This window comes from Plodia interpunctella, chromosome 3, assembly GCF_027563975.2.
Source record: "Plodia interpunctella isolate USDA-ARS_2022_Savannah chromosome 3, ilPloInte3.2, whole genome shotgun sequence".
NCBI lineage: Eukaryota > Metazoa > Arthropoda > Insecta > Lepidoptera > Pyralidae > Plodia > Plodia interpunctella.
Genome location: NC_071296.1, coordinates 5885671 through 5912448, shown reverse-complemented (window position 1 = coordinate 5912448; position 26778 = coordinate 5885671). Strand labels below are relative to the sequence as shown.

General features: G+C 36.1%; 1 protein-coding gene across 10 annotated transcripts in view; it reads right to left on the bottom strand.

The window, feature by feature from the left end:
- Positions 1 to 26778, bottom strand: part of dpy (dumpy) — a 108191-nt gene that overhangs the window by 53389 nt on the left and 28024 nt on the right. For 2 of the 10 annotated variants that reach the window (XM_053767126.1, XM_053767135.1), the window contains exons 20-48: positions 25722 to 26442; positions 25255 to 25430; positions 24258 to 25169; positions 23977 to 24114; positions 22570 to 23343; positions 21644 to 21787; positions 21355 to 21429; positions 20512 to 20589; positions 14719 to 19728; positions 14286 to 14501; positions 13819 to 14001; positions 12663 to 12863; positions 12288 to 12578; positions 11031 to 12182; positions 10543 to 10878; positions 9197 to 10456; positions 8561 to 8866; positions 5167 to 5481; positions 4684 to 5001; positions 4281 to 4592; positions 3878 to 4189; positions 3468 to 3779; positions 3080 to 3391; positions 2624 to 2938; positions 2219 to 2545; positions 1812 to 2123; positions 1310 to 1630; positions 913 to 1227; positions 435 to 746 (exon numbers count right to left, since the gene is read on the bottom strand). In XM_053767126.1, coding sequence (XP_053623101.1) covers positions 435 to 746; positions 913 to 1227; positions 1310 to 1630; positions 1812 to 2123; positions 2219 to 2545; positions 2624 to 2938; positions 3080 to 3391; positions 3468 to 3779; positions 3878 to 4189; positions 4281 to 4592; positions 4684 to 5001; positions 5167 to 5481; positions 8561 to 8866; positions 9197 to 10456; positions 10543 to 10878; positions 11031 to 12182; positions 12288 to 12578; positions 12663 to 12863; positions 13819 to 14001; positions 14286 to 14501; positions 14719 to 19728; positions 20512 to 20589; positions 21355 to 21429; positions 21644 to 21787; positions 22570 to 23343; positions 23977 to 24114; positions 24258 to 25169; positions 25255 to 25430; positions 25722 to 26442 — 15756 coding nt within the window. The remainder of the gene's footprint in view (positions 1 to 434; positions 747 to 912; positions 1228 to 1309; positions 1631 to 1811; positions 2124 to 2218; positions 2546 to 2623; positions 2939 to 3079; positions 3392 to 3467; positions 3780 to 3877; positions 4190 to 4280; positions 4593 to 4683; positions 5002 to 5166; positions 5482 to 8560; positions 8867 to 9196; positions 10457 to 10542; positions 10879 to 11030; positions 12183 to 12287; positions 12579 to 12662; positions 12864 to 13818; positions 14002 to 14285; positions 14502 to 14718; positions 19729 to 20511; positions 20590 to 21354; positions 21430 to 21643; positions 21788 to 22569; positions 23344 to 23976; positions 24115 to 24257; positions 25170 to 25254; positions 25431 to 25721; positions 26443 to 26778) is intronic. The other 8 variants (XM_053767166.1, XM_053767201.1, XM_053767142.1 and 5 more) reach the window with 7 other exon arrangements.

Sequence of the window (26778 nt, the reverse complement as noted above, 5' to 3'; positions counted from 1 at the left end):
CAATAAAATAGATATAAAATAGGGTAAGTATTTAGGTTTTATAGATTATTTTATAATTGTCTCTCTTTATAGTCGTATTTCTCTCATGGCTGATGGTCGTGGCCATTACGTGGAATGAAACTCACGCAACAACTTTTGGCACTATTAATGGAGTGATTTGCCATTTCCTTCTTCATTTTATATACAATTTAATGATCAACCAGTGCGCAGATTTCCTCACGATGTTTTGCTTCACCGGTAGATAGGGATGGTCGATGAAAACTACTATGTATAAGTCATATTGGTATACAAACTCATGTGGCATGAGTAGGATTCGAAGCTGGGATCTTTCGATCTACAGGCGGGCGTCTTAACCATTTTACCACCACCGCTTATAATTCTATATGTTTAAAAGATTTTATATTAATTTCATGGTGTTGATTGAATATACTTACTTTGTGGTTCACATCTTGTAAACGGATCTCCCGTAAAGCCTGCCGAACAACTGCATATAGGATTGTGTGTGATAACTTGACAACGAGCGTTAAGCCCACATGTATTTGGACATGGATCTATACATTTTTTGTTTACACAAGCCTTATCTTGAGGGCATTCTGAACTGACAATACATTCTGGACGGCAAGAGGGTGGTGTACCAATATAACCGATGTCACAAGTGCATACACTATGACCATTAATTGCCTTGCACAGACTGTTCGGTCCACAAGGTGATGGTTGACATGGATCAATCGGAGGCAAAGATTTATCTGAAAATATGTTTCGATTGAAAATATTTACATAGGTAAGTATTTTACAATTAACAGTGATTAATAATTAATACCTCAATAGCTATTTTATTTTTACGATTACAACAGTTTTACAGATTACTCTTTTATTGATATGTATCAAAAGCAAATAAGTTTTTTGCCATACCTTCTACGTTACATTTAACCAAGGGATTGCCAATATATCCGGTAAGGCAGGTGCATGTTGGTGCATGATTGACGGTGCGACATTCTGCATTCATTCCGCACGCTCCTGGGCACGGATCTTTGCATTTATTATTTGAACATGCCTTATTACGATCGCAGTCTGAATTTGACACACATTCGGGCCGACAACCTGTGTAGGGATCACCGAAATATTCTGGTAAGCAGGTGCAGGAACCGACTCCATTTCTCTCTTTGCATAGTGCATTAGCGCCACATGGAGATGGATTACACGGATTTGGCGGAGGCTGTGATGTATCTGTAAAATAATAATTGAAACATGAACGTTAATGCCATTTATAAATATGGCAGTGTTACACTGATGCCAATCATATACTTACATTCGATTGGCGAACATCCACTGAAAGGATCACCTGTATAGCCTGGCACACAATTACACAAAGTGACATGATTTGCTACAGTACATTCCGCATTGAAACCACAAGATCCAGGACAAGGATCAACACACATTTCATTTTGGCATGCAAGATTACCAGGGCATTCAGCGTTGATTGAACATTCCGGTCTACAGTTTGGAGCAACACCAATATAATTCGGTAAGCATGAGCATGCAGGCGCTTCACCAACTACTTTACATTGAGAATATGGACCACATGGTGAAGGCACACATGGATTTCCTTTAGGCCCCGTGATCATAGGTTCTAAGAAAGAAAACACAGGAGATTAAGAAAATAAGAAAAAAGATAATTCAGAAATAGAAGTGAAAGAATGTATACATGCATATGGAAACAAGGAACAACATACACATTTTTAGGAACTTATTAAAAATAATAATACTTTGTAATTTTTCGACTGTTTTTATTTTGTTAGAATGTTCCTTACTTGGTTCCAACTGGCACGCGATAAATGGATCACCAGTAAATCCTGCTTTACATGTGCAAATCGGATTATGATTTATAGTTTGGCAGCGAGCATTAACGCCACAAGTTCCTGGACAAGGATCCCGACATTTTTGACGCATACACGCTTGATGTTGTGGGCAATCCGTACTTATCACACATTCTGGTCTACATGATGGTGGCGAGCCAACAAAACCTTCCTGACAAGAACATACTCCATGACCATCGAATTCTTTGCAAGTGCTATAAGGACCACAAGGTGATGGCACGCATGGATTCGCATCAGCTAGCGGAGCTAGAACACAAAAAGTAAATTTTATTTTCAGCCGTAATTTAGTTTCTTAATATAACATAAATATTTTACGTAGATATCAATAAGTTTGTACTAACGTGATCTTTGCGGATGACACGAAACTACAGGATTTCCTTCATATCCGTCAAGGCACAAACAAACCGGTGTATGATGTGCTACTGTACATTGAGCATTAATTCCACATGCACCTTGACATGGCTCAATACATTTATTATTTGAACATGCTTTGTTTAAGGGACAATCATTATTTGTGACACATTCTGGACGGCAACCCAAGTACGGATCTCCGAAATATCCTTCTTGGCATATACAGGATCCTGCATTATTCTTCTCTTTACATAAAGAGTTCGGACCACAAGGTGATGGGTTACATGGATTTGTTTCTTCTTCACTTGGTATAGCCACTAAAACATATTTTATTGCTTTTAGTTTTTAGTCATTTGATTTTATACCGACAAAAATCGACACATTTACGAACTTACAGATGAAACGACAACCGCTAAATGGATCCCCACTATATCCTTCTCGACAATGGCATATCGCTTTATGATTGATAACAATACATTCTGCATTACTACCACAGGAACCTTCACAAGGGTTGGCACATCTTTCACGAATACATGCAAGATTGCTAGGGCATTCTTCATCGTATATACATTCAGGTCGGCAATTAGGCGCTCTACCAATATATCCTGGCTGACAAGAACATGCAGGTGTCTCCCCTATCACACGGCATTGGGAGTTTGGACCACATGGTGATGGGATACACGGATTTCCAGATGGTTTCGCTTTGGGCCCTAAAATGTTTCTCGTTTAATGAAAAAACATATATAAATCGGTATAAAGCATTTTTTTATTAAATTTAATAGCATTTTAGTATTTAATAATATTTAAGCATTTTAGTGTCGTAAGTAACGATAATTTGAAATTTAACTCACTTTCTTCATATGTGCAGTATGTAAACGGATCCCCAATATAATTAGTTGGACAACTACATAGTGCATTATGGTTGACGACTGTACACTTTGCATTATTTCCGCAAGCTCCAATGCATGGGTCGACGCATTTTTGGTTTAGGCACGCCATATTGGGCATGCAATCGCTACTGACCATACATTCCGGTCGACAGAAAGGAGGAGACCCGTAATATTGTTCCTGACATGAACATATTGCATGTCCCTCCGTCACACGACATACACTATAAGGTCCACATGGAGACGGTAAACAAGGATCAACCGGTTCAATATTTCCTAAAATGAAATTTGGCTTTTAATAATTTACCTATTGGTTATTAAAACACAATATTTGATATCAGATGTAACATACTTATGTAACAAGTCGTAAATGGATTTCCATCATAACCCGGGAAACATGCGCAAGAGGGAGCATGGTTATTCACTGTACATTCTGCATTCATTCCGCATACGCCAGGGCATGGATCTTTACACTTATTACGAATGCAAGCTCTATTTTTGGGGCAGTCCGAATTCAATACACATTCTGGTCTGCATTCAATATAAGGATCGCCATAATAATCTAGTAAGCACGAACATGATCCGATACCGTTCCTTTCTTTACATATTGCGTTCGCTCCGCATGGTGATAGAACACAAGGACTAGCATCTTGGGGTTCTCGTACTAAAAATTGAAATAAAAATATGTATTTATACCATACAAAACAGTAAATTTTGTGGTAATAACTGTAACTTGTTTTAGTAATAACTTTTGTAACTTACATGGAATTATCGAGCAACCCGAGAACGGATCTCCAGTGTACTCTTGCTCACAAGTACAAATGGGTACGTGTTTTATCACTGTACATTGTGCGTGGAATCCACAAGATCCGGGGCACGGATCTCTACATTTCTCTGATATACATGCCAAATTTCCTGGGCATTCCGCATCCATAACGCATTCGGGTCTACAACTAGGTGGGCGACCAACATAGTTCTCTGCACAAGAGCATACCGGTACCCCATTTATCTCTTTGCATTGTGAATTCGGTCCGCACGGATTTGGTAGACATACATTAATAGGTATCATCGGCCCTGTTACAAAATAATATGATGTAGGCACTTTCTTTTATTTATTATTATCAAATATATAAATCAATCAATGTATAAATAAATAATAACTTACTGTCATCAATGAAACATCGTACAAACGGATCTCCAGTGTAACCCGATAAACAACTACATATTGGATTATGATTTACCACTTGGCATACAGCATTCAAACCACACATGTCTGGACAAGGATCCTGACATTTTTGATTAATACATGCTTTGTCTGGTCGACAGTCGGAACTAACAATGCACTCAGGTCGACAGTTTGGCGGAGAACCGATACATAACTCAAGACAGGTACAAACAGCATGTCCGTTAAATGTACGACATTTACTATAGGGTCCACAAGGTGAAGGATGACATGGGTCCACAGGTTCCAGTGGAGCTAAAGTAAATTTGAAAGAACAGTATGAGAAAATAAGTACAGTTTGAAAAACAGACGGAAATAAAAAGAAAAGAAAGAAAGAAGGTCTTACTCTTAACAGGAACACATGCATGAAGTGGATTTCCAGTATATCCAGGTAAGCAATAGCAAGAAGGTGCATGATTCGTAACTCTACAATCGGCATTTTGTCCGCAGGTGCCAGAACATGGGTCCACACATTTGTAATTGAAACATGATTTGTCTACAGGACAGTCAGTGTTCATAACGCATTCTGGACGGCAACCCAAGTACGGGTCCCCATAAAAGTTATCTACACAAGTGCATGCCCCAGCACCATTTCTTTCTCGACAAATTGCGTTAGCTCCACAAGGTGATGGGTTGCATGGTTGATGTGGAACATCTTTTGGAGCTGAAAATGTATGTACACACATGCTATCATAAACAGCATTCCAATATAGCATGCAAGTGCTAATATGCCAGTGTAAAAAGTGTAAAAAGTGTGCCAAATATTTAATTATATGTTGCGTTTATATTAAATTAAATAAATATTTATTTCTATACTTCAGGTACTTACTCTCTATTGGACTGCAACCGGCGAACGGGTCACCAGAAAATCCCTCGTCGCAGGAACAAATAGGCTGATGATTTTGCACATTGCATCTAGCATTGAATCCGCACGATCCTACGCACGGATTGACGCAGGTGCCAGCAAGACAAGCTAGCGCCAGTGGACAGTCTTGGTTGATAATGCACTGAGGCCGACAAGCAGGAGGTGCACCCAGTGTGCCAGGCTCACAGGCACACACCGTGCGACCACCTTCATTGCGGCATGTTGAATGAGGACCACATGGTGACGGCATGCAGGGATCAGTTGTAGGAGGTGGCAAAGCTGTTAAAAATAATCACGCTATAAAAATTTCCAACTCTTCTTCAAATAATATTCTGGTCTTGATACACAGACATTTTTATTTTTTTATGATCCTGCTAAATTTATTAATTAACAATTGGTTAATTTAGAAAACACAAACATATATGTGATGTCGTCGACCAATCGAACATAAAAGTAAGAAGTTCGTAACATTTTAAAACAACGGGTTTTTAACTATTCTGGTCTTCCATCAGGTCCTGCTTATTGCAATAATGCATTGCCATCAGAACTAAAGCCATGTATAACATTTCATAATCATACTGTTTTTCAAAATAATACTTAGATACCAACTTATAAACTTGGTTTTAATCAACTTAAAAATTATAACGACATTTTTATGACGACACTATTGCTACAAGAATATTCGGTCATAGAATACTACATTCAACTTGGGTGGTGTTATTCTAAGCTGTAGTCTAGAAGCCTACGAGGTAATCCTCTCTGGCGACCAGAGTGACGGGGTGTGGGCTTGGCTTCAACATTGGTAGCAGTTTCATCAGTTTCTTTGAGATTCTCTTCAGATTCTGAAGACTCGGAATCTAGGTGAGGCCAGGGAGCTAAAGTCTATTATTAATAGTAGATTCTCTTCCATCTGGTAATCGAACATATGAGTATGAAGGGTTTCCATGTAATAATTGAACTTCTTCTACAAGAGGTTAATATTTAGAAGATAAGTCATATTTCTTCATTAAAATTGGTACAGGAATAAGTAACCACGAAGGCGTTGATTCTCCAGTTGAGGACCTACGTTCGTGAAGTCGCTCACGTGGCGTCTCTCCTGTAGGGGTACATACCTAATAACGAACGTATCGAACGCAGAGCTACTGGCAATGCTTTCTCCCATTCGGTAATTGGCAAATCATTCGACTTTAATGATAATTGAATAGTGCGTCAGAGTGTTCCATTTAAGCGCTCCACTGCGCATTTCCTTCTGGATTATAAGGTGTGATTCTACTAGTGGCTACACCGAATGAAGATAGAAATTTATTTTCTCGACATGAAAGCGGACCCTCTATCAGAATGTATAAAAGCTGGGGCACCATAAGTGAAAAATAGGTCTCTAAGACATTTAATGACAGTTTGCGATGAAACGAGTACGTCTTTGCAAGCATACGCAAAAGGAAATCGAGAATATTAATGTATTATCGTAAGAATATATTTGTTGCTGGTACTTGAAGGTATCGGTCTCTTAAAGTCAATATTCAGACGCTGAAATAGATGCATGACTTTAATAAGCTTGTTATTACATCGTAAAAAACGAGCTTTTATCTGGGCGCAAATTTAACAGGAAGTGGTCATCGATTTCACTTCATCTAACGTATAAGGTACATTTTTAGATCGTATCCAGTGAAACATTCTAACAATTCTTAGGTGACATAGAAGATTGTGTAATTCGCGTAACTTATTAGGAGCTAAAAAAGGCTGTAATTCTGGAAAGTGCATCTGCAGCAGCATTTTCCTTGCCCGGCCTAATGATAATATTATACTTGAAGCAAGATAGTTCGAATCGCCAGCGTTCAATTTTCTCATTTTTTATCTTACCTGGCTGTGTGAAAACATGAAAATCACAGACTTTTGATTAATAGAAAATGTCGGCCCAAAAAAATGTTTAACATTCCACGATTGCGGATGCTTCTTTTTCTATAGACGAATGTTTCTTTTCTGAAGTATTCAAAGACCGTGAAATAAATGCTATGGGTCTATACTATTATGTGAAAGCGTCCCTGCAATAGCATTATCTGATGCATCCGTTTCTACAATAAGCATTTCAGTATCGTTGATAGCGGATAAGGAGAAGTTTGCTATCTCTGTTTTTAAATCGTTGAAACCAGCGACAACTTCTTTGTCGAGCGGTAATTTAGCGTTAATCAGCATTTGTATTTTTGATGAGAAATTTGGTATCCATTTACTATAATGAGCGAACATTCCAAGAACTCTTTTAAGAGATGATCTTTTTAAATTAAATTGTTAAAATAATACTTAGATACCAACTTATAATGGGCGTGTGGTCTGAGAGCCCACTTCTTGTAATTCTATGAAATGATACTTGGGATTTAGTGAACATTCCATATAAACAGCCGAAACTCGGCGTAGGAAGCTGAAATTTGGCATGAAGATTCCCTGGGGAGTGTAGTGTAGGTGAGCACTAAAAGACAATTTTCGGAAATTCTACCCCGAAGGGGGTGAAAATCTTTTATATGAAAGCTCTACACCATTGAAGTTAGTGGCTTGAGAATTTGCATTTTAGTTGTTTACAACAAATTAATGAATACGTGTTTCAGATTTTTCTGAAAATTAACCCTCAACCCCTTCAAAAGGGAGATGAAAATTTGTATAGCACTTAATACAATTATATATAAGGTATAAGTATATACTCTTCATCATTTTTGAAGTAAAAATAACTTGAAATGTTAGGCAAGAGGTAGAAGAAAAAAATATAATAATGCATTACCTATTTTTTGAAAATTGTACCTTTAGGGGAATTATGTAGGTATGAAAATGTATGTATTGAAGAGAGACCCGTAAAATGTTCGATTTACGTTTGTGGTGAATAAAAACACAGGACGTAGTACGTCGTGGAAAATAGGACGGCACGCTTTGCAGAAAGCGGGAGTGGGAGATGTAGCGGGAAATGGGACGGAGACACGTAGTGGAAAATTAGACAAGTTACGGGACGAGACACGTAGCGGGAAACAGGGAATTGAACTAAAGATGAGAAAAAAAAACGAATTTCAATGATATATGTTTACCAGTCTTAAAGAATACGCGACAAAAGAATGACGAGATTTTTTACTATGAAATACACGCGGGCGAAGCCGCGGGCAAAAGCTTATATAGTCGTTGCATTTAGTTAGCACGTGGCGAGTTAGGTGTCGCTATAAAAATAAACGTGGATGCGTAATTCGGCTTAATATCTGATTCAAAATTGAGTTGCAAGATTCCACCCGAACATAATTAGTTTTCATACATAATTATATATTACAAGTAAAATAAAAACTTGTTAAAAGTGATAATTTTATAGTAGCGATGTCTTACTTACATTTTCTGTAGCACCTGATAAATGGATCTCCCTCTGGCATATTTTCAGGGCATGTACAGATTGGATTATGTCCTACAACGTGGCAACGGGCATCCAATCCACAACTGTGAATGCACGGATCTTTACATTTTAAATTTATGCATGCTCTGTTTGCTGGGCAATCTGAGTTGACAGCACATTCGGGCCGACACGCAGGCGGCGCTCCAAGGTATCCGCTGCGACACGAACAGGCAGCCCTATCGCTCACCACGTGGCATTCACTGTAAGGTCCACAGGGGGAGGGCTCGCAAGGATTTTGATACACAGCTGCAAAAAAGAATTTATTATTATTTTACGATATACGATGTGAGATAACAAAGAAACAAAGTCGCTTCTTGCTGTGTTGCGTAGTTCCAAAATTCAGGAATTTTGGAACTACGCAACGAATTTTGAATACTATTTCACATTACTAATAATATTGAGTTTATCGCATTCAGACAAACGCGGTTTAGTGACTGTTTCCGAATAAATTGTGTTATTTTGTCGTACTTATATGATTATTTTTATTTAACATTCATTTTGCTAACGACAAAGGTTTATATACATCAGTTTCAAAATTAAATTAAAAATACGTATACAGATATTAATTGCACTTACGTGTCTGTTGCGTTGGGCGACATGAGGAATATGCATCACCTTCGTAGTTTCTGAAGCAAGAACATAGTGGAACATGATTTGTCACACTACATTCTGCATTAATTCCACAAAGATCTTTACATGGATCGCGACAGTAGTTGGATAAACATGCTAAGTGGTTGGGGCAATCTGAATTTATTGTGCACTCTGGCCGACATCCGCCAGCGTACGGGTTGCCGATATTAGGAGGTATACATGAACATCGGGCTGCATCGTTAACCACAGTACAAATTGTGTTTTCACCACAAGGCGAAGGATTACATGGCGTTTTTGTTTCATTCCTTGATTTGACCACACATCCAATGAATGCGTCTCCTCTGTATCCCTCTAAACAACTACATAACGGGGTATGATTCACAATATTGCATTGAGCATTATTTCCGCATGCCCCCAAGCATGGATCCACGCATTTTTCGTTTATACAAGCTTTGTTCGATGGACATTCTTGGCTAATAACACATTCTGGTCTGCAATAAGGAGGTGTGCCTGAATAACTGGGTCTACAAGAGCACACTGGATGATTAGACTTGATTTCACATACGGAATTAGGACCACACGGTGATGGCACACATGGATTTTGAACATCAGGAGTCTCAAGATTGTCATAACATGCAACGAATGGGTCTCCAGTTTTTCCAGGGCCGCAGCTACATATCGGATTATGGTTTACCATGATACATACTGCATTGAGGGCACAGCTGCCTTGACAAGGATTTACGCATCTCTGGTTAACGCATGTCTCAGTTTGCTGACAATCTGAATTGCTAACACATTCTGGTTGGCACATAGGAGCTACACCTTTATGTCCAGGTAGACAAGAACATACTGCGAAACCACTTGGTGATAAAATACATCTGCTATATGGGCCACAGGGAGATGGGTCACATGTTGTCACTGTAGGTGGTAGATTAGGTGTTGGCTGGCATCTTACATAAGGGTCTCCTGTATAACTTTGTTCACAGTAGCAAACGGCATGATGATTTACTGTTTTACATAGTGCTCCAATTCCGCAAACACCAGTACAAGGATTTTCACATCGATTATTAAGACATGCTAAATCTGGTGAACAATCACTATTAACAACGCATTCTGGTCGACATGCTATATACGGATTTCCGTAGAAGTCGGGTAAACACTGACAAGTTAAAGCTCCATTTAAATTAGCACATACTGCATTTGGACCACATAGTAAGTTATCACAGGTGTTTTCTACGAGAACGGCTGAAATATAAAATATATATGTTTAAACGGATTAATTCCATTGATTCCTTGTTTTACAAAATACTAACTAAATACAGTTTACTTACGATGAATTGGAGGTTTGCAATTCTCATATGGGTTTCCTTCAAAGTTATTAATACACCGGCAAATTGGATCATGATGATATACAGTACATTCAGCATTAGCTCCACATGAACCTGGGCATGGATTTATGCATTTATTTCCCAAGCATGCTTTATTAAATGGACAATCGGAGCTTAACACACATTCCGGTCTGCAAGCTGGATTATTGGCAGCATTTGGTCCGATACAACTATTACAGATAGCAAATTGATCACCATAGGTATCACACGGAGAATTAGGGTCACATGGATTCGGAGAACATGGTTGAGCAGTAGTATTGTCAGGTGTGATGATAATAGCTAGAAAGAAATATTTTCTTTAAAATACATGTTTTATTGAAATCAAGCCCGATTTGGTTCATGAAACTTACATACCAATTATTCTTACTTGAATTAATTAATTATTTTACTTATTTCAATAAACTACTATAAACGGTATCAGTATTACTTACGACGATATATGCATTGCGTGAGTGGGTCACCGATGTATCCATCTTTGCAAAGACATGACACTGTGTGATCCGAACATAAACATACAGCATTGATACCACAAACGTTGTCGAAAACGCATGGATCTGTACATTTCTTATTTACACAAGCTTCGTTTGAAGGACAGTCTGAATTCATAACACATTCTGGTTTACATTCCACTGTTGGATCACCAAAGTAGTCAGGCGGGCAAGAACATAATGCATTGTCACCAACATCTTGGCATATGGCATTTACACCGCATGGTTGCTTATTGCAAGGTCTTATTGATTTTTGATCTTCTGGAGGTAAACAGCAGATTAATGGATTTCCTATAAGTCCATCTTCACAAGAACACAAAGGCCGATGAGATTCTACTTGACACTTAGCATTCAATCCGCATACACCTGGACAAGGATCGCTGCATGTATAGCCAATGCAAGCTTTATCGTGTGGACATTCATCGTCTACTTCACATTCGCGCGAATGACAACCGTTGATACCATATGGGTCGCCAGAACTTCCTGCGGGACATGTACATACTGCGTCACCCTCATAGTTAAGATTACAAAGAGCTTGAGGGCCACATGGATTAGGTATGCAGGGACTCTTTCTTGGTTGGCATCCAGTATAAGGATCACCAATAAACCCTGTTTTGCAGAAACACATTTCTGTGTTACTGCTTACATAACAATCAGCATTTTCTCCACAAGGGCCGGGTTGACAAAGTCCATTTGGAGGTAAGTAAGGTCTATGCACACATGATTTGTACGGGTTTCCAATTGTGTTTTCCGGACAATAGCAAGCCGGTATTCTGTTTGGATCGCATCGCGCCCCATTTCCACACGTATTTGGATTACATGGATTTCTTGCTTCTATACAACCTCGAACTGTGTTTGGACTTTCCACGTAACCTTGTAAGCAAGTACATTTTGCAAAACCGTTAGGTAATACTGTACATTGAGTATTAGGACCACATGGATATGGGTTGCATGGATTGTTTGGCATTTTACAGGCCTGCCTTGGGGGATTTCCTTCATAATTTGGTAAACAGAAGCAAGCTGGTTTGTTATCAATTAGCCTGCATCCGGAATTAGGCCCGCATGGATTGGGCTCGCATTCATTACCTTCTGGTACTGAAAATAAATAAACATTTAACATGTATTTAAAAATAATCAAAATATATACAAATAGTTACATTCTACATTTTCTTTATTTAATTTAATACATTCACTACTTACTGCAGCTTTGGAATGGATTTCCAGTTAATCCTTTAGGACAGTGGCAGATCGGGCGTCCGTTATCATTTTCACACAATGCATTCGTTCCACATTGGTTAGGAACACAAGGATTAGTAGGAGGCTCGCAACCTATTGCAGGATTACCCGTGTATCCAGGTAGGCATTTACATGAAGCACGATGATTCAGAACATCACATACGGCATTCACTCCGCATCGACATGGAGAACTACATTTTCCGTTAATGCATGCTTCTGAATTTTGACATTCATTGTCAGATCGACACCCTTGTACTAAAAATATATGATTTTTAAGTATAAGAGAACAAACTAATGACTAATTATTTATTTGATTAAGAAGTTTACATTCACTCTTACCTTGGAAACATTCTAGGTAAGCATTACCGGTATAACCAGCGTAACATTTACATTCAATTCCATGATTTGACGGTATACATTCGGCATTTTCTCCGCATGTATTGACTGCACATGGGCTAATACATACTCTATTCAATCGATCACATAATAACTCTGGGGGACAATCTTCGTTATACTGACAAACAGATCCAGAAGTAACAACTGAAAAAGACAATAATTTCAGCACAATGTTTAGCTAAAAGAGCAATTTAATTTTATTAAAATATTCATATACTAGCCCGCGACTTCGTTCACGTGGTCGAAAAATTTTTGGTAAGCAGTCCAAATTAGAGAAATATTATAGAGAAAATTAATTGTACAGACAAAGCGAAAAGATACCTATACATACAGAATACGCTCATACGACTGAAATATATATTTCCTATAGTTTAGCTGGTCTTTGATTTTTTTATATCAATAGAAAAAGCTAATCAGGCTGAACAACTTTTATTAAGTCGGTATTTCTATATTTCCTATAGTTTAGCTGTACCATCATGGGTCTACATCAGGTGTTCCAGATCTTCGATTTTTTCACCTCTACAGAAAATGCTCATCAGGCTGAACAACTTTTGTTAAGTCGTTATTTCTATATTTCCTATAGTTTCATCCGTCATGGGTCTACATCAGATGTTCAAATCTTCAATTATTATACCTCAACAGAAAATGCTCATCAGGCTGAACAACTTTTGAGGCTTTTGTTAAGGCGTCATTTCTATATTTCCTATAGTTTAGTTGTACTCCATCACTGCTCTCTATCAAGTGTTCCAGTTTTCAAAATCATTTATACCCTATATTTTGCCCAGGCTTAATAGCTATATAACAAAAAAAGTTTCATTTAAATCCGTCCAGTAGTTGCGAAGATTAGCGTGTAGTAACAAACAGACAGATATACAGACAAACCGACAGAGTTTTTTTTTCAAATTCTTTCTCTGTTACTATGTATTACTACTGGTATTTTGTTATGTAAATATATTCAATGTACAGGATTTGTTTTTCTCTTGTTTTATTATATGTATTGGTGATTGATTTAGCTTCGATATTGTGAGTAGTTATTTGAATAAATATTTTTTAAATAATTGTAAATTATAAAAAAAAATGAAAATAATTCTTTGCTTACCTGCCACACATCCAACATAGCCGTTTCCTTGAAATCCTTCAGCGCAGCTACAGTCGGAACCATGGTTTGTATTTATACAGACGGCATTATGTGCGCACGGATTGTGTATGGCACACGGGTGCTGACATGCATTGTTTATACAAGCCTCAGTGACAGAACAATCGTCGTTCCGAGTGCAACCAACTGAGTAAAATGTAAAAATTATCTATATAATACAGTTTTGAGTGCAGTAACTGTACAAATTGCATGTTGTCAATTTATTTTACCTATTTATTATTGTTTATTCAATATTGTACATTTATTAAATCCATAACCTGTACGTGTACATGTTTCAGTTTGTAATTTTAATGGCCATTAATTACTTAATAATATAATATATTAATGTATTAATATGTTTATTACATTTACAATTATTGTGTACTTATGTATGTTTTATAAGTATTATTAAGTATGATGAGTTAGCTTACATATTTTGGGTGAACATTTAACAGCAGGGTTCCCATCGTGTTCTGCTGGACACGAACACATTGGCCTTTGTTTTACTGGTTGGCAATTGGCTCCAATACCACAAACATTGTCAAACTCGCAAGGGTTATGACACAGTCCCATGAAACAAGCTTCGGTTTCTATACAGTCACGATCAGAATGACAAGGTTCCGGTTTCTTAGGTGTCCCAGGTGATTCTAATATGTTACATGTTAATTTAATTATTAATTATAATATTAGTTTGTGTTACACAATATAAAACAAGTTAATCACTGTGTATTTACAAAGTTTATTGTTTAATTTTGTACACATTTGTCCGATATAACGTATAAATATTACAACTGTCTAACTACATTACTAAAATTTGAATAACTGCGTAATCAATTTAAATCAACAAATACCGTAAAGTTATACCTCTCAAACAGTTGTTCCCAGCGGCATCATCACATACACAGCCCGCGACGTGGCCGACTACTTTACAGGACTTATCCTTTGCACATGGACTCTGCGCTACTTCGCATGGATTCTGGCATACTCCGTTTAAGCAAGCTTTGTCCGTCGGACAGTCCAAATTCGTTTTACATCGGTTTACAAAGTGAATGTCAGTACTAGTGTCATTGTAATATGTTTCCGTTGTTGTCATTTCCGTTATTGTCGTGATAGTCGTTGAATCGTCCCATGCAGATATATCTACATCTTTACTACGGGAAGAAGAGTTATCTGTAGACGTACTTATACTCGGTAAAGATGTTGACGAGTTACTCATGCCATCTAATGTAAATGTATCAGTAGGTGTGGTGTAATGTTGTGTACTGGCTGTATTATGATCTGAACTAATTTCCGTAAGATATTTTGTTGGTGGTGATGATGAAGAAGTTGGTGTATCCAGTGCTAAATTTTTTTGTGTAAAATCAGACGACTTTTCCGTAATTTCCGTTACTTTGTGAACATTGTTGGGTAAATTGGTTGTAGGATAAGTGGACTTTATATTTAAAATATGATTTCCCGTTGTATACTCATTGGTTCCTGAAGATAAGGTAGAGTCTGGGGAAACAGTAACAATATTATCTATTGTGGATTCGAAATTGATACTATTGTAATCATTATCTTCAGATTTGGTTGAAAAAACACTATCTGTAGAAGGTTGAACGAAAATATGTGATGCAACTTTATTACCAAACTCGGACATAGTTGTTAAATCTGCAGTACTTATCGTTGTTTTATCGTATTCATCAAAAGTATTATCTAAAATAATGTTTTTAAAAACAATTGGTTCACTAGTTGTAACGTCATAAAATTCGTTTGATTCGGTTGATGTTGCAGAAGGTTCCTCTTTGTGTACAGATGTAGAATTCTCTGTTTGTATATTATTTTCTTCAATATCCGTACTTACTAAAAATGTTGTTTCTAAATAACGAGTAGTTGTTGTGTCCAATTTTGATTTAGAACTATCTTCTGTACTGATTTTCTTCGTTAGTAATATACCATCTTGTTGAAAAGGAGTACTATTTTCATTAAAATGTACATCAGTCAAGTATGTAGGTGTGGTTTTAATCTCATCTGTAACTTGATTCATTTTTTCACTTTGAAATACGTTAGTTGATGTCGTAGTTATGGAGCTCAAGTCATTTAACTCTGTATTTAAAGTCAAAAATGTAGAACCAGTTCCAGACTCATAATCTTGTTCCTCTTTTTGGTTGTTCTTATGATGTATTACATCGTAACTATTTGTAGGTTGCTGAGATTTCTCAGTGACTTCTTTATAATAAAACTGTGAAGTAGAGCTTTCAACTTTCGTTATATCATCGTCGTATTGTTGGGCAGTTGTTTTATCTTTATCAAACTCTTCAGAACTTATGGACTTTAAATTCGTATTTATATTTATTAGTGGAGTTGTTCTTGAAATAACTTGGTTATTGTCCAATGTTATCTCAATATTATTATAATTTAAGGTTGTAGTATCTAATACAGTTTGTTTTGCTATGAAGTAAGTAGTCTTTGTTGTATTTTCCTGACCAAAACTTGTTGATGTCTTATTTTGAAATTTATCCGGTGTCAAAGGTGTTGTATGAGTATCGTTTTTCGTAGTTTGATCTGAATTGTAATCTATAGTGCGATCATTTGAATTAGCTATGTTTTTATTTACATAGATATTATCCGAGTTAGTCGTTGTTAAAAAAGGTGTATCTGTAATTTCTGTAAAACGTGAAATTAATTTAGGACTTTCAGTCGTTATATCACTTTCATACATGTGGACAGTTTCTTTATCAAGGTATTCGTTACTTGTAGACATAAAATCTGTATTTGATGTAATTGGATGATTATTAGAGCTAACCAAAGTCAATCTCGTTGTCCAATCATTATTGGTTGTCTTCTTATTATCAAAACTTAAGGTAGTGGTGTCTGATTTTGAATTTGTTTGTATGAAGTAAGTTATTTCTGTTGTCTCATCTCGATAATCATAGGTTGGCGTTGTATATACGTTATCTTTTGTATCACTTGATGTTTTATCTTCATTGTGAATGTTATTTTTCTTTTGTAATAAAACATTACTATCTGTAGTATTCTGAAGCTCTTTGTTTTTACTGGTTTCAGTTTCTTTGTCGTACAAAAAGGTTGAAATACTTGTGTAATAAGTAGACTCTGTGGTTAAAGAAGTATCAAATACGTCATCAACTTTCGTTGTGCCTAACTTATTTTCAGGTGGTATTGTAGGTATTGTAGTTTCTACAGATAATTTAGGTATATCTGCAGTTGTTATTGTATTCAATTTGGATGAATTGGCATCTATTTCAGAATAAGTAAATTCTGGTTTCATAGATTCGGTAACAGTTGGTAAACCAGTATAAATCTCATTATTTTTAGAATCATTGCCAGTGTAAATATTAAGTATCGGTATTTCAGTCATATCGGAATAATATGTATGGTGTTCAGTCATTCCCGTTCTTGTTAGTATGTTTTGTGTTGTACTTTCTTCATCATTTAAATCAATTTTAATCATAATTGTAGGTCGAGAAGTTGAATTTACTAAACTAACATTTCTAATTTTGGTACTCTGACTGTGTGTTATTGAAATATCGGTAAAATAATCTGTGTTAGTAGTTAGAGTTTGTGAAGATAAATATTCGTCTGCATATTCTGTCACTTCTGGTTTATTATTTAAAGCTGCAGTTATATCATTTTGTGTCACTCTATTCATTGTTGTTATTATAGTTTTGCTTTGAGAGTCAATATTTTCTGTATTTGCAAAAAACGACTGATTTTCAATTTCTGTAGAAGTTTCTGTATTTACATTGTACAGTTCTGGTATCAATGTATAAGCGAAATCTTTTGTGTTACTACTAGTATGGAAGTCTGTTTCTGTGGTTGTAGGATAGCTAATATCTTTAAATATGTTATTGTTATTTACAACTACATCGTTAGTATTAGCAGTAGTTAAATTTATTTCAGATTCGACGGAGGGAATTGCGGCCACATTTTTACTATGCGATATTTTATTATTCACTATTGTCGTTTGTGGAGTGGTGTTTGGTGACTCTTCATCATTATACTCTGTGCTATCAGTGATAATCAATCCAATATTGTCTTCTACCCTTAAGGCTGGAGTTGTAGTTATTTTAGTTGAAGCATTAGGAATATCTGAATCTGCTTTTGTAGAACGAGTTTTTGGAAAATCAATAGTTGTCTTAACAGGTCCATCAGATAATGTAATAGGTGACATCACATTAATAGAATAATTTATTTCGCTAAATGTACTACTTTCCAACATACCATCTGGTATAGAGGTTGAAGTTCCTTGCTGAGTTAATGATGAATTTTCTGTTTCTGAAGTTAAAATATTAGGATTTTTTGTTGGATTTAATTCTGTAACAGGTTCATACGTATGCAACATGTCATATTCTGTAGAAGAATTGTCATGATGCTCTTCAATGTGAACGTGAATTAACTTTTCTTCAGATTCAGTGGACTTTTCTGTTAAATTATCGGAGAATGTAAGTTCATGATCATAGGTATTTGATGACTCCTCTACACCGTGTAAAGATACTGTAGTCAAAGAAGTCAAAAATTGGGTTATTGATTTTGTTGAATGTATTTTTGATGAACGAGTTGTTGTTTCCATAAGCGGCGTCATTGTGGTTTCTGACAAATTAATTTCCTCGCTTGTAGTTAAAGCTACTGTATGTTTATATTGTTCTTCACCAATTAATTCCTTGACAGTTGTTGAATATCCAGTTATATCATCTGATAATGACACTGAAGTTGAATAATCTGTGTTACCATTATTATTTACACCAGATGAGCTTTCGGTTAAACCATAAGAGGATACTGAGTTCTGTGTAGTTGAAAATAGTTGAGCAGTTGATAATTCTTTAGAGAAAAATTCCGTTGGTATATTTGTATTTTCTTCAAAGTTTGTGGAACGCGCCTCATTTTCTACAAAATTATGTTCTGATGATTCTGAGGTTTCAATGTCTGTGTTTGGGTACTCAGTTGTTTTATCTGGTCTATTTTTCATGGTTGTGCTACTGGAAACTAAAGTACGTATATCCTTATGTACGACTTCAGTGGTATCTGATATGTGTTTTGTCTGCGATGTTGTAAGTATTGGCGGCATTGTATAATTACTATTCAATTGTCTTTGATTTTCAGGCGTCTTCGTGTTTTTGTTTTCACTTAAATGTGTAGAAGATTCATTACTAGTCGGTGATCTAGTAATGAAAGGTTTAATAGTACTTTCAACATATTTCGTACTATTACTTCGCCAAGATTCATAAGGGTCTGATGTAGGATTATATGAACCTCTCTTTTCTGTGGTGTATGAAGTAGGTGTATTTGTTTGCTTTTCTATGTTTTCAATAGTTAATGATGTCAACTGATTGTCCTCCGGTGAATCTGTTATAGAGTATACATTTTCAGTAGGCATTGTCTTCGAATCTGTAGTAATGTCTTTTTCCGTAGTAATAAATGATGTCGTGTCTACAACTTTGAAAATTGTTACAGGTTGAATATTATTATCTTTTGATGTTGATATTCTGGGAGAAGAAGTTTCAGTATATTTGGTGACAGTTGATTTTTGAATTGTATATGCTTTATTTGTTTCAGTGCTACCACTAGAGATTGAACTGTGAGACGTCACTTCTTGGTTTTTTTCTGTACTTTTATCAATATCCGTATATGAAGTACCGTCAGTAAAATGTGTAATATCAGAAAATGTAGATGAAGTGGTTTTTGATTCATCAAAATCATTAAAAATGTTCTGTGTGGTCATTATATTAATGTCAATATTGTTATTAGCGTCTGGATTAATATTAGTAGTGTGTATTTCGTCGTCGTTTGATAATGAAGAGTCAGAGCTTGATTCCAACGTGGTCTGAGAAGATTCGGAGTATGTTTCGGTTAGTGGGATATTTTTAGATCCATCATCTGTTAATGGGAATGGAATAATATAATTGTTTATTAAATACACCTTAATTTTAATTATTAATAATGATAGGTATTTGACACAATATTAATTTGGCATATTTACAATTATATGATACTTTGTTTTAGATAAAATGTAAGTAATAAATGAGTGATTATAGAAGTGATTTTGTTTAGCATGCAAAGGGATATTAAGAATAAGCCAAAGCCGTACCATATGAAAGAAAATAGTATTGGAGTGAAGTAGTAATGATTTTAAGCTTTAAAAACCTTCCATAAATTAACTTCTGCAAGTTCTCACAAAAGCCAAGCATATGTTTCTGTAGTCTTTAAGGCTAAAATCGTAAATATAAGAAAATATAAAAGTCTCAATGCATTATATAAGATGTTTAAATCCTGTGTAAGGTATTCTAACCCAAAGTATTTGAGAAGTATTATTATACATGTTGTATATATATGTATATCGTATTGCCTGCCGGGTCTGCCGAGATATGTGGCCAGTATTTTGTGGCGTTGTATCGGACAAATGGTACGGTAATTATAGCAATAACCAGTTCATCTGGAGTTAGTTTTGCTATTCACAGTAAAATAATAGCGGCAAACTTGCTAGCTTTATAGTAGCAGTTCACAATAAAACATTTACGTGAAAATGGCATGTAAGTACATAGGTACGATAAAATTCTATTAAGTGATAATTTATTATATTGATTTAGATCATTAACAAATCCATTAGCATTGTTAAATATATTAAAACCAAATTCAAACGGAATTAAAATAAAAACTTACGTTCCATGCAGGCGCCTGAAAATGGATCGCAGGGTACTCCAGGTCTGCAGTGACCACAATTAGTAGTTGGTTGTTTCCCTGAGAAAAAAAAATGTAATTTCGCTATGAAATAATCAATTTCTGTAATAAATAAAATTAATCAATTAATACACAATACGTAACAATTAAATATCGAATAATATTAATTAAATTATCGTGATTCATTATGTGAATGCATTTATATCATTTATTTTATGCCCAAACAGCTACCCTATTCATTGTGTTTTTCCAACAAATACTCAACAATCAGTTCTAACCCAATTATAAATGGAAAAGTTTTGATATGAGTGTGAGGATTTCTGTTACTCGCAACCACGTTGAATCTACTGAATGGAATTGCATGAAGTTTATATAAATAACTTTATATCCCGACATTTACATAGGAGTAAAGCATAGGTAACGAAGTGGCGCAGCTGTATATTATAAATGCGAATGTATTATATACGTATATGAGGATGTACGTACATATGTGCGGATGTTTGTTTCCCGCACAGTTACATACATATTCATGGCCGAAATAGCTGTTAAAAGCTGACATTTAGTAAATATTTTTAGGACTTCCAAAGAACTTATAAGGAAACACTAAAAAAGAATTAAATAAAATTTGATGATGGGAGGGAAAACCCATGTATTATTTATTACTGTTTCTCCTTTTAGGATTCACGGCATATAGTCCGGTCCTTTGATAGATTTATTTGAAAATTTTATTATTATTGTATTGTTTTGTATTTGCTACAATGAAGGATTTATTTTCACATAGCAATAACTGCCTTATGCCTATATATGCCATATCCGTGAACGTACCTTGTATGCAAGCACAACCGTCGCAATATGTGTTAGGATACCTAGCACAATCCGACGACGTCTGACATTGACACACTGCCGATAAAAACAAAATATATATAGATATAAACACACACAGCTAGTAAAAAAGATTAGCGAAAAATAAGTGAATGTATGTATGGGCATGGCACATCTCTAAGCCTCCATTTATAAAGCTATATTTATTTTCTACATTGTAAGAACTAAAAATGAATGCTAGAATAAATTACAACTCTTAAATTTCTCATCGATAACTTAATATAAATATCACCTTTGGAACAAACAGGTTGGTGATCGACAACGGCGCAATGTTGCCCCGGCGTGCATGGTCCGCCGTCTGCGCAGGGGTTAGCGCAATGTCCGCTCACACACGCCAGCCCCGGCGCGCAATGCTCGTGCGCACCGCATTGCAATGCTGCACACGTGGAGTACCAAATTACAATACGTCGATTTATCACAATTATAAGTATTTCGTGTAATTTTATTTATTTCTTAGTTTTATATATTAATATTCAAATTCATAACTATTAAAATTAAAAATAACTTTCCAAATATATTTCCAAAAATATTTTTTTATAATTTATTTATGGGACTAGAAATAATGGATTGCTTTATGTTAAATAGGTAATTGTATTAATTGTAATGGAACATAAGTTTATTTATCATTATAATCGCAATTAAAATTTTTATACAAAAGGTACTTAATAAAGACGATAAAATTGACATTTATTACTACCACAACTAAATATATGTAAATTAGTTAGATTTTATATACCACATTTTGTAAACAAGTGCTAATAAATATCAGTAGGCATTTTTTCTAATTGCAATCTCTGTCTCGTGGCAGTTTTGTTGCATTTCGTATTAATGCCAAAGCATTCAAAGCATTAAAGTAAATTAAGCGCAACCACCACCAAATGTTTAAGTGAAGTTATCTCCACAACTGTATGTATGTACACAAATATATGTAATAACATGCTTAGAGCTACCTGATAAAGAAAAACTGTGGAAAAAGATAAATATGATCATGCTAAGAAGATAAGAACAGCAAAAGAGCCGCAGGAAGTCATAAAGTAGATACTATCAACATTTCCTGTAATATGAAGAACAACAAAAAAGATTATTAAGAATCATAAAGACACTAATATACTAGTGGTACTCTAAAACTTTGAACAATTTTGTTCACCGTAAAATTACCTTTGATACAGCCATGTTTGACATCGTGTGTGAATCCATTAGGACAGAACTTGCAAACTGGGTGGTGGTCTTCTACTGAGCATGGGGCACCACCACAAGCGTCTTTACAAGGATCTTTGCATTGGTAATCTTTACATGCTAAGTTATGCGGACAGCCGTTATCCGTTAAGCATATTGATATAGTCGGGTGGCAGTCTTCAACGCACACACACATGACCCGATGTTCCAGTACTTCACACTGTTTTCCTTTGGGACACATAGGTTCCCTGGATGCCAAGCACGGATTTACGCACTTGGAATTTCGACAGACCGCATTTGATGGGCATTGTTCATCCCTTATACATTCTGCGTGTTCCGGGGCACAAGTTAATTCGCCTTTTTCGTTAAGAGCAAAACCGTTACGACAAACGCAGACAGGTACATGATTGCGAACTTCACATTTTTGGTTTCTTCGGCAGCTTTGAAAACCAAGACATGGATTGCGGCATTGATTTGTGTTATAGTCACAGGCTAATTTAGATGGACATGATTTTGTTTCAGAACAAGTAAATGTCACGTTGAGATCAGAGGTTGATTTACATGTTGGATCTAGCTGACAAACCAGTCTTGGATTGCCCACATAGCATTGCGGGCATGCACACTGCGCACGATGCATTAGAGGTACGCAGAGTGCATCTTCTCCACAGACGCCGCGTACCGTGCACGGATCCACGCAGTGCAAGCTCAAACACGCTTTGTCTACTGGGCAGTCCTTGTCGCTCGTACATTCAATACCTAGGAAGATGTGAAAGAAGAAAGCAGAGTCGAAAGAGCGGTACCTTCAGCCGCGAAGAGGAAACTTTCTCACGAGACAGTGCATGCTTTTTGAAACTGATAGTTACGAATATGACCAGGAAATGTATAAAACTGGATATAATACAAGCGATATGTACATGAAGCCGAACATAATGTTACTGACTGTTTGATAATTCAAGCACGAACGGTGAGAATGCTTCCACTAATGTCAACATAACATTATTACATAGGTAGTATATATGATATGTTACTACCACATCTAACAGATATTTAACTTTTGAATTCAGTTACGGAAACTGAATATAAAAGTTAATGATTTAATTTATCTAATTTTCAGGATTAAAAAGTTCTATCAAACCACATCCAATAAAACCAAAATTGTATTCTTACAGGTGGTAGGTGAAAAACTGATGCCTTAAAAAGTTTGGTTGATTTTTTTACAACCTGCACCGAGATATGTATTTATTATTTGCTAAACAAATACTTTTATGTACAATTACGATTATAATACTTCATGGTTATAGATTATATTTATTCTGGAACTAACCATGGTGCATTTTTTACATGGTGTGTAAGATGATATTGAATTTGAAATATTGGGTTTATACTCACTGGTATGACATTCTACGTCGGCTTGGCCTTCTGTACCTGGGATACATCGACAAACAAACTCTGCGCCTTCTCGTAAACATTCTCCATTAATTCCACATCCAGTTGTGCGACAATCCACAACACTACGTTCTTGAGAACCTAAGAAAGGTATATTTAAGATTTAGTATACTTATAGATCATAGTTACGATTTATTTTGATTCTCTATTTCTATTTCTCTTCATCAATTAAATTTTAAAACACGAGTAAAACTTGAAATAAATATAAATAAATAAATACTTACACTCTATATTTGGATCACCGTTAGGATGTTGTCGTGGACAATAACATTGTGGTTCGCCTTTATAACCAATTCGGCACTGTGCATTGGTACCACACGCTTTGTAAGCACAGGGCTCCATTGCCCCACAGTAACATTGTTTTTGTGGATTACCGGCACAACTTGGAGGACATGTGCACTCATAACTTCCATCATCAAGGTCTCGACAACGAGCATTTAATCCACACGGATTACGTAAACAACTTCCAGCTGGAGGTTTTGAACACTCGATTTTAGGGTTTCCTATATAGTTTGGTGGACAAGAACATTGAGGCGATCTGTTCACCGGGCGGCAAATAGCATTAATTCCGCAGGCACCTGTGCATACATTCTTGCATTTTCCTTCAGACTCGCATTCTTCATCAACTCCACAGTCATCATTGTGTAAGCATTCATAGGATTTGCATTCTTTAATAGGATCTCCTGAAAATCCGCTAGGACAGCTACATACAGCACGATGTCGAGTTGCTAAACAAATTGCATTTTTGCCGCAAGAACTGTCACTGCAAGCAGGTACGCATAGTTTTGATGAACATAGCATGTCTTCTCCGCAATCTCGATCGGTATTACAGCCTGGTAAGCAGGCGCCTCTAACACAAAGCTGTCGCTCGGGACACTTATTTCTTGGAGAGCATAGCGCTCTACATCCTCCGTTGAAGCATTTCTCTCCACAGGTACAATCAGAATTTTCTTCACAAAGAGTAATACAGTAACCACTTTCGTCACAAGGGCAGTAACCATCACATGCAAGCTTTTTCTTTTTACATTCCACAAGCGGATTTCCTGTGAAATTACTAGAACAACTGCATTGTGCTCTATGGTTAAGCACTTTGCAATCTGAACAGATTCCACATGTTCCACCCTCCTTACAAGGATCTGCAACATAAACCAAACTTACTATAGATTTTACTACTCGTATAATCGTATAATGTCAGATAAATTAATTTACAATAATATTTACCTCTGCATTGACCACTAATACATGCTTGATTAACGTCACAAGCATTATCATCTCTGCAACCTTGTTTACAAATTCTGTTCTCACATATATGCCCGTCACTACAAGCATCATCACTGTTACATACAACTCTACAAATGCCTCGTATACATTTTTCGTTGGACAAGCATACACTATCACTGAAAATAAAAAAAGAATACCTTTAAATGCATATATAAAGGCAGGGAAATACATTTTATATCCACAAGTTTAAATTTAATCCTAATATTATAAATACGAAAGTAAATTTGTTTGTTACCTCTTCACACTTTATCTGCTCAACCAATCTTCTTTAAATTTTGCATACATGTAATTTAAAGTACGGAGAAGGAGTTGGGTATCTTTCATCCCGGAAAAATTAATGCTCCCGTAGAAAATTTACGCGGGCGAAGCCGCGGGCAAAAGCTAGTATAGAATATATTAAAATTTACCTTCTACAAGATGGATGACACATATCACCATAACATATGAAATCTTCCAGACAGTTTTTATTTGCATCACATGGTGTTGACGTTCTTCTGCATACTTCTTTTGGGTCTCCAATAAGTGTAGATGGACACTCACACACTGGTTTGTGATCTTTAGTACTACATAATGCATTCGCGCCACATGTAGCGGGTTCTGTGCAAGGATCTATACATTGACCTGATATACAAGCTAAGTTATTCGCGCAATGTGAATTTGATCTGCATCCTGTCACGCATAGTCGACCATCGCAAACTTCAACATCGGAGCAATGATCGTCTGAGGTACAAGCATACCTACATACCCCTGAAGAGCATCTTTCACCTTGTAAACATTCTGACCCATCTAGCGTACAGGCGGGGCGACATCTGTCATCTTCACATCTCCATCCATTAACGCAATCAGTGTGTTTACGGCAAGGCGATGATGGCGCTCTGACACATCCAATGTTAGGAGTTGGGTTTGGTATTAGATCCTCTAGGCATGAACAAATCGCCTTTCTGTCTACTACAGAACACGCTGCATTAGGTCCGCATGGATTAATTTCTCGGGCACAAGGATTTTTACAAATGTTGCTTCTACATAATTCATCAGGTCCACAGTCTTCATCATGACGACATCCATACTGGCAACTATTTTCCAAACATATATGTCCAAGAAAACAGTCATTATCGACCCGACAGGTTACTGTAATTATATTTTAAAAATTGAGCATAGTTTAAACATTTATTGAAGTACAGCATAAACAATATTCAAGTTATTCAAACATATTTGCAATGAACTTTGATGACATAATCACACACTTGTGAAATTACAAAATATCCGGCAAGAAATTGATCTTGACAGATGGACAGACAGATCAAATATTTATAAAAAAAAACAATGGCGTTTAAAATTGTTATCTTTCATTACTATGAATTATTATTTTACGTTTTAGTTTCTATTAGTTAGTATCCCGTTCCTCAAAATGAACAGACGCAGCAATTATTATAGAATCACTTCGTTGTCCATCCATCATGTCAT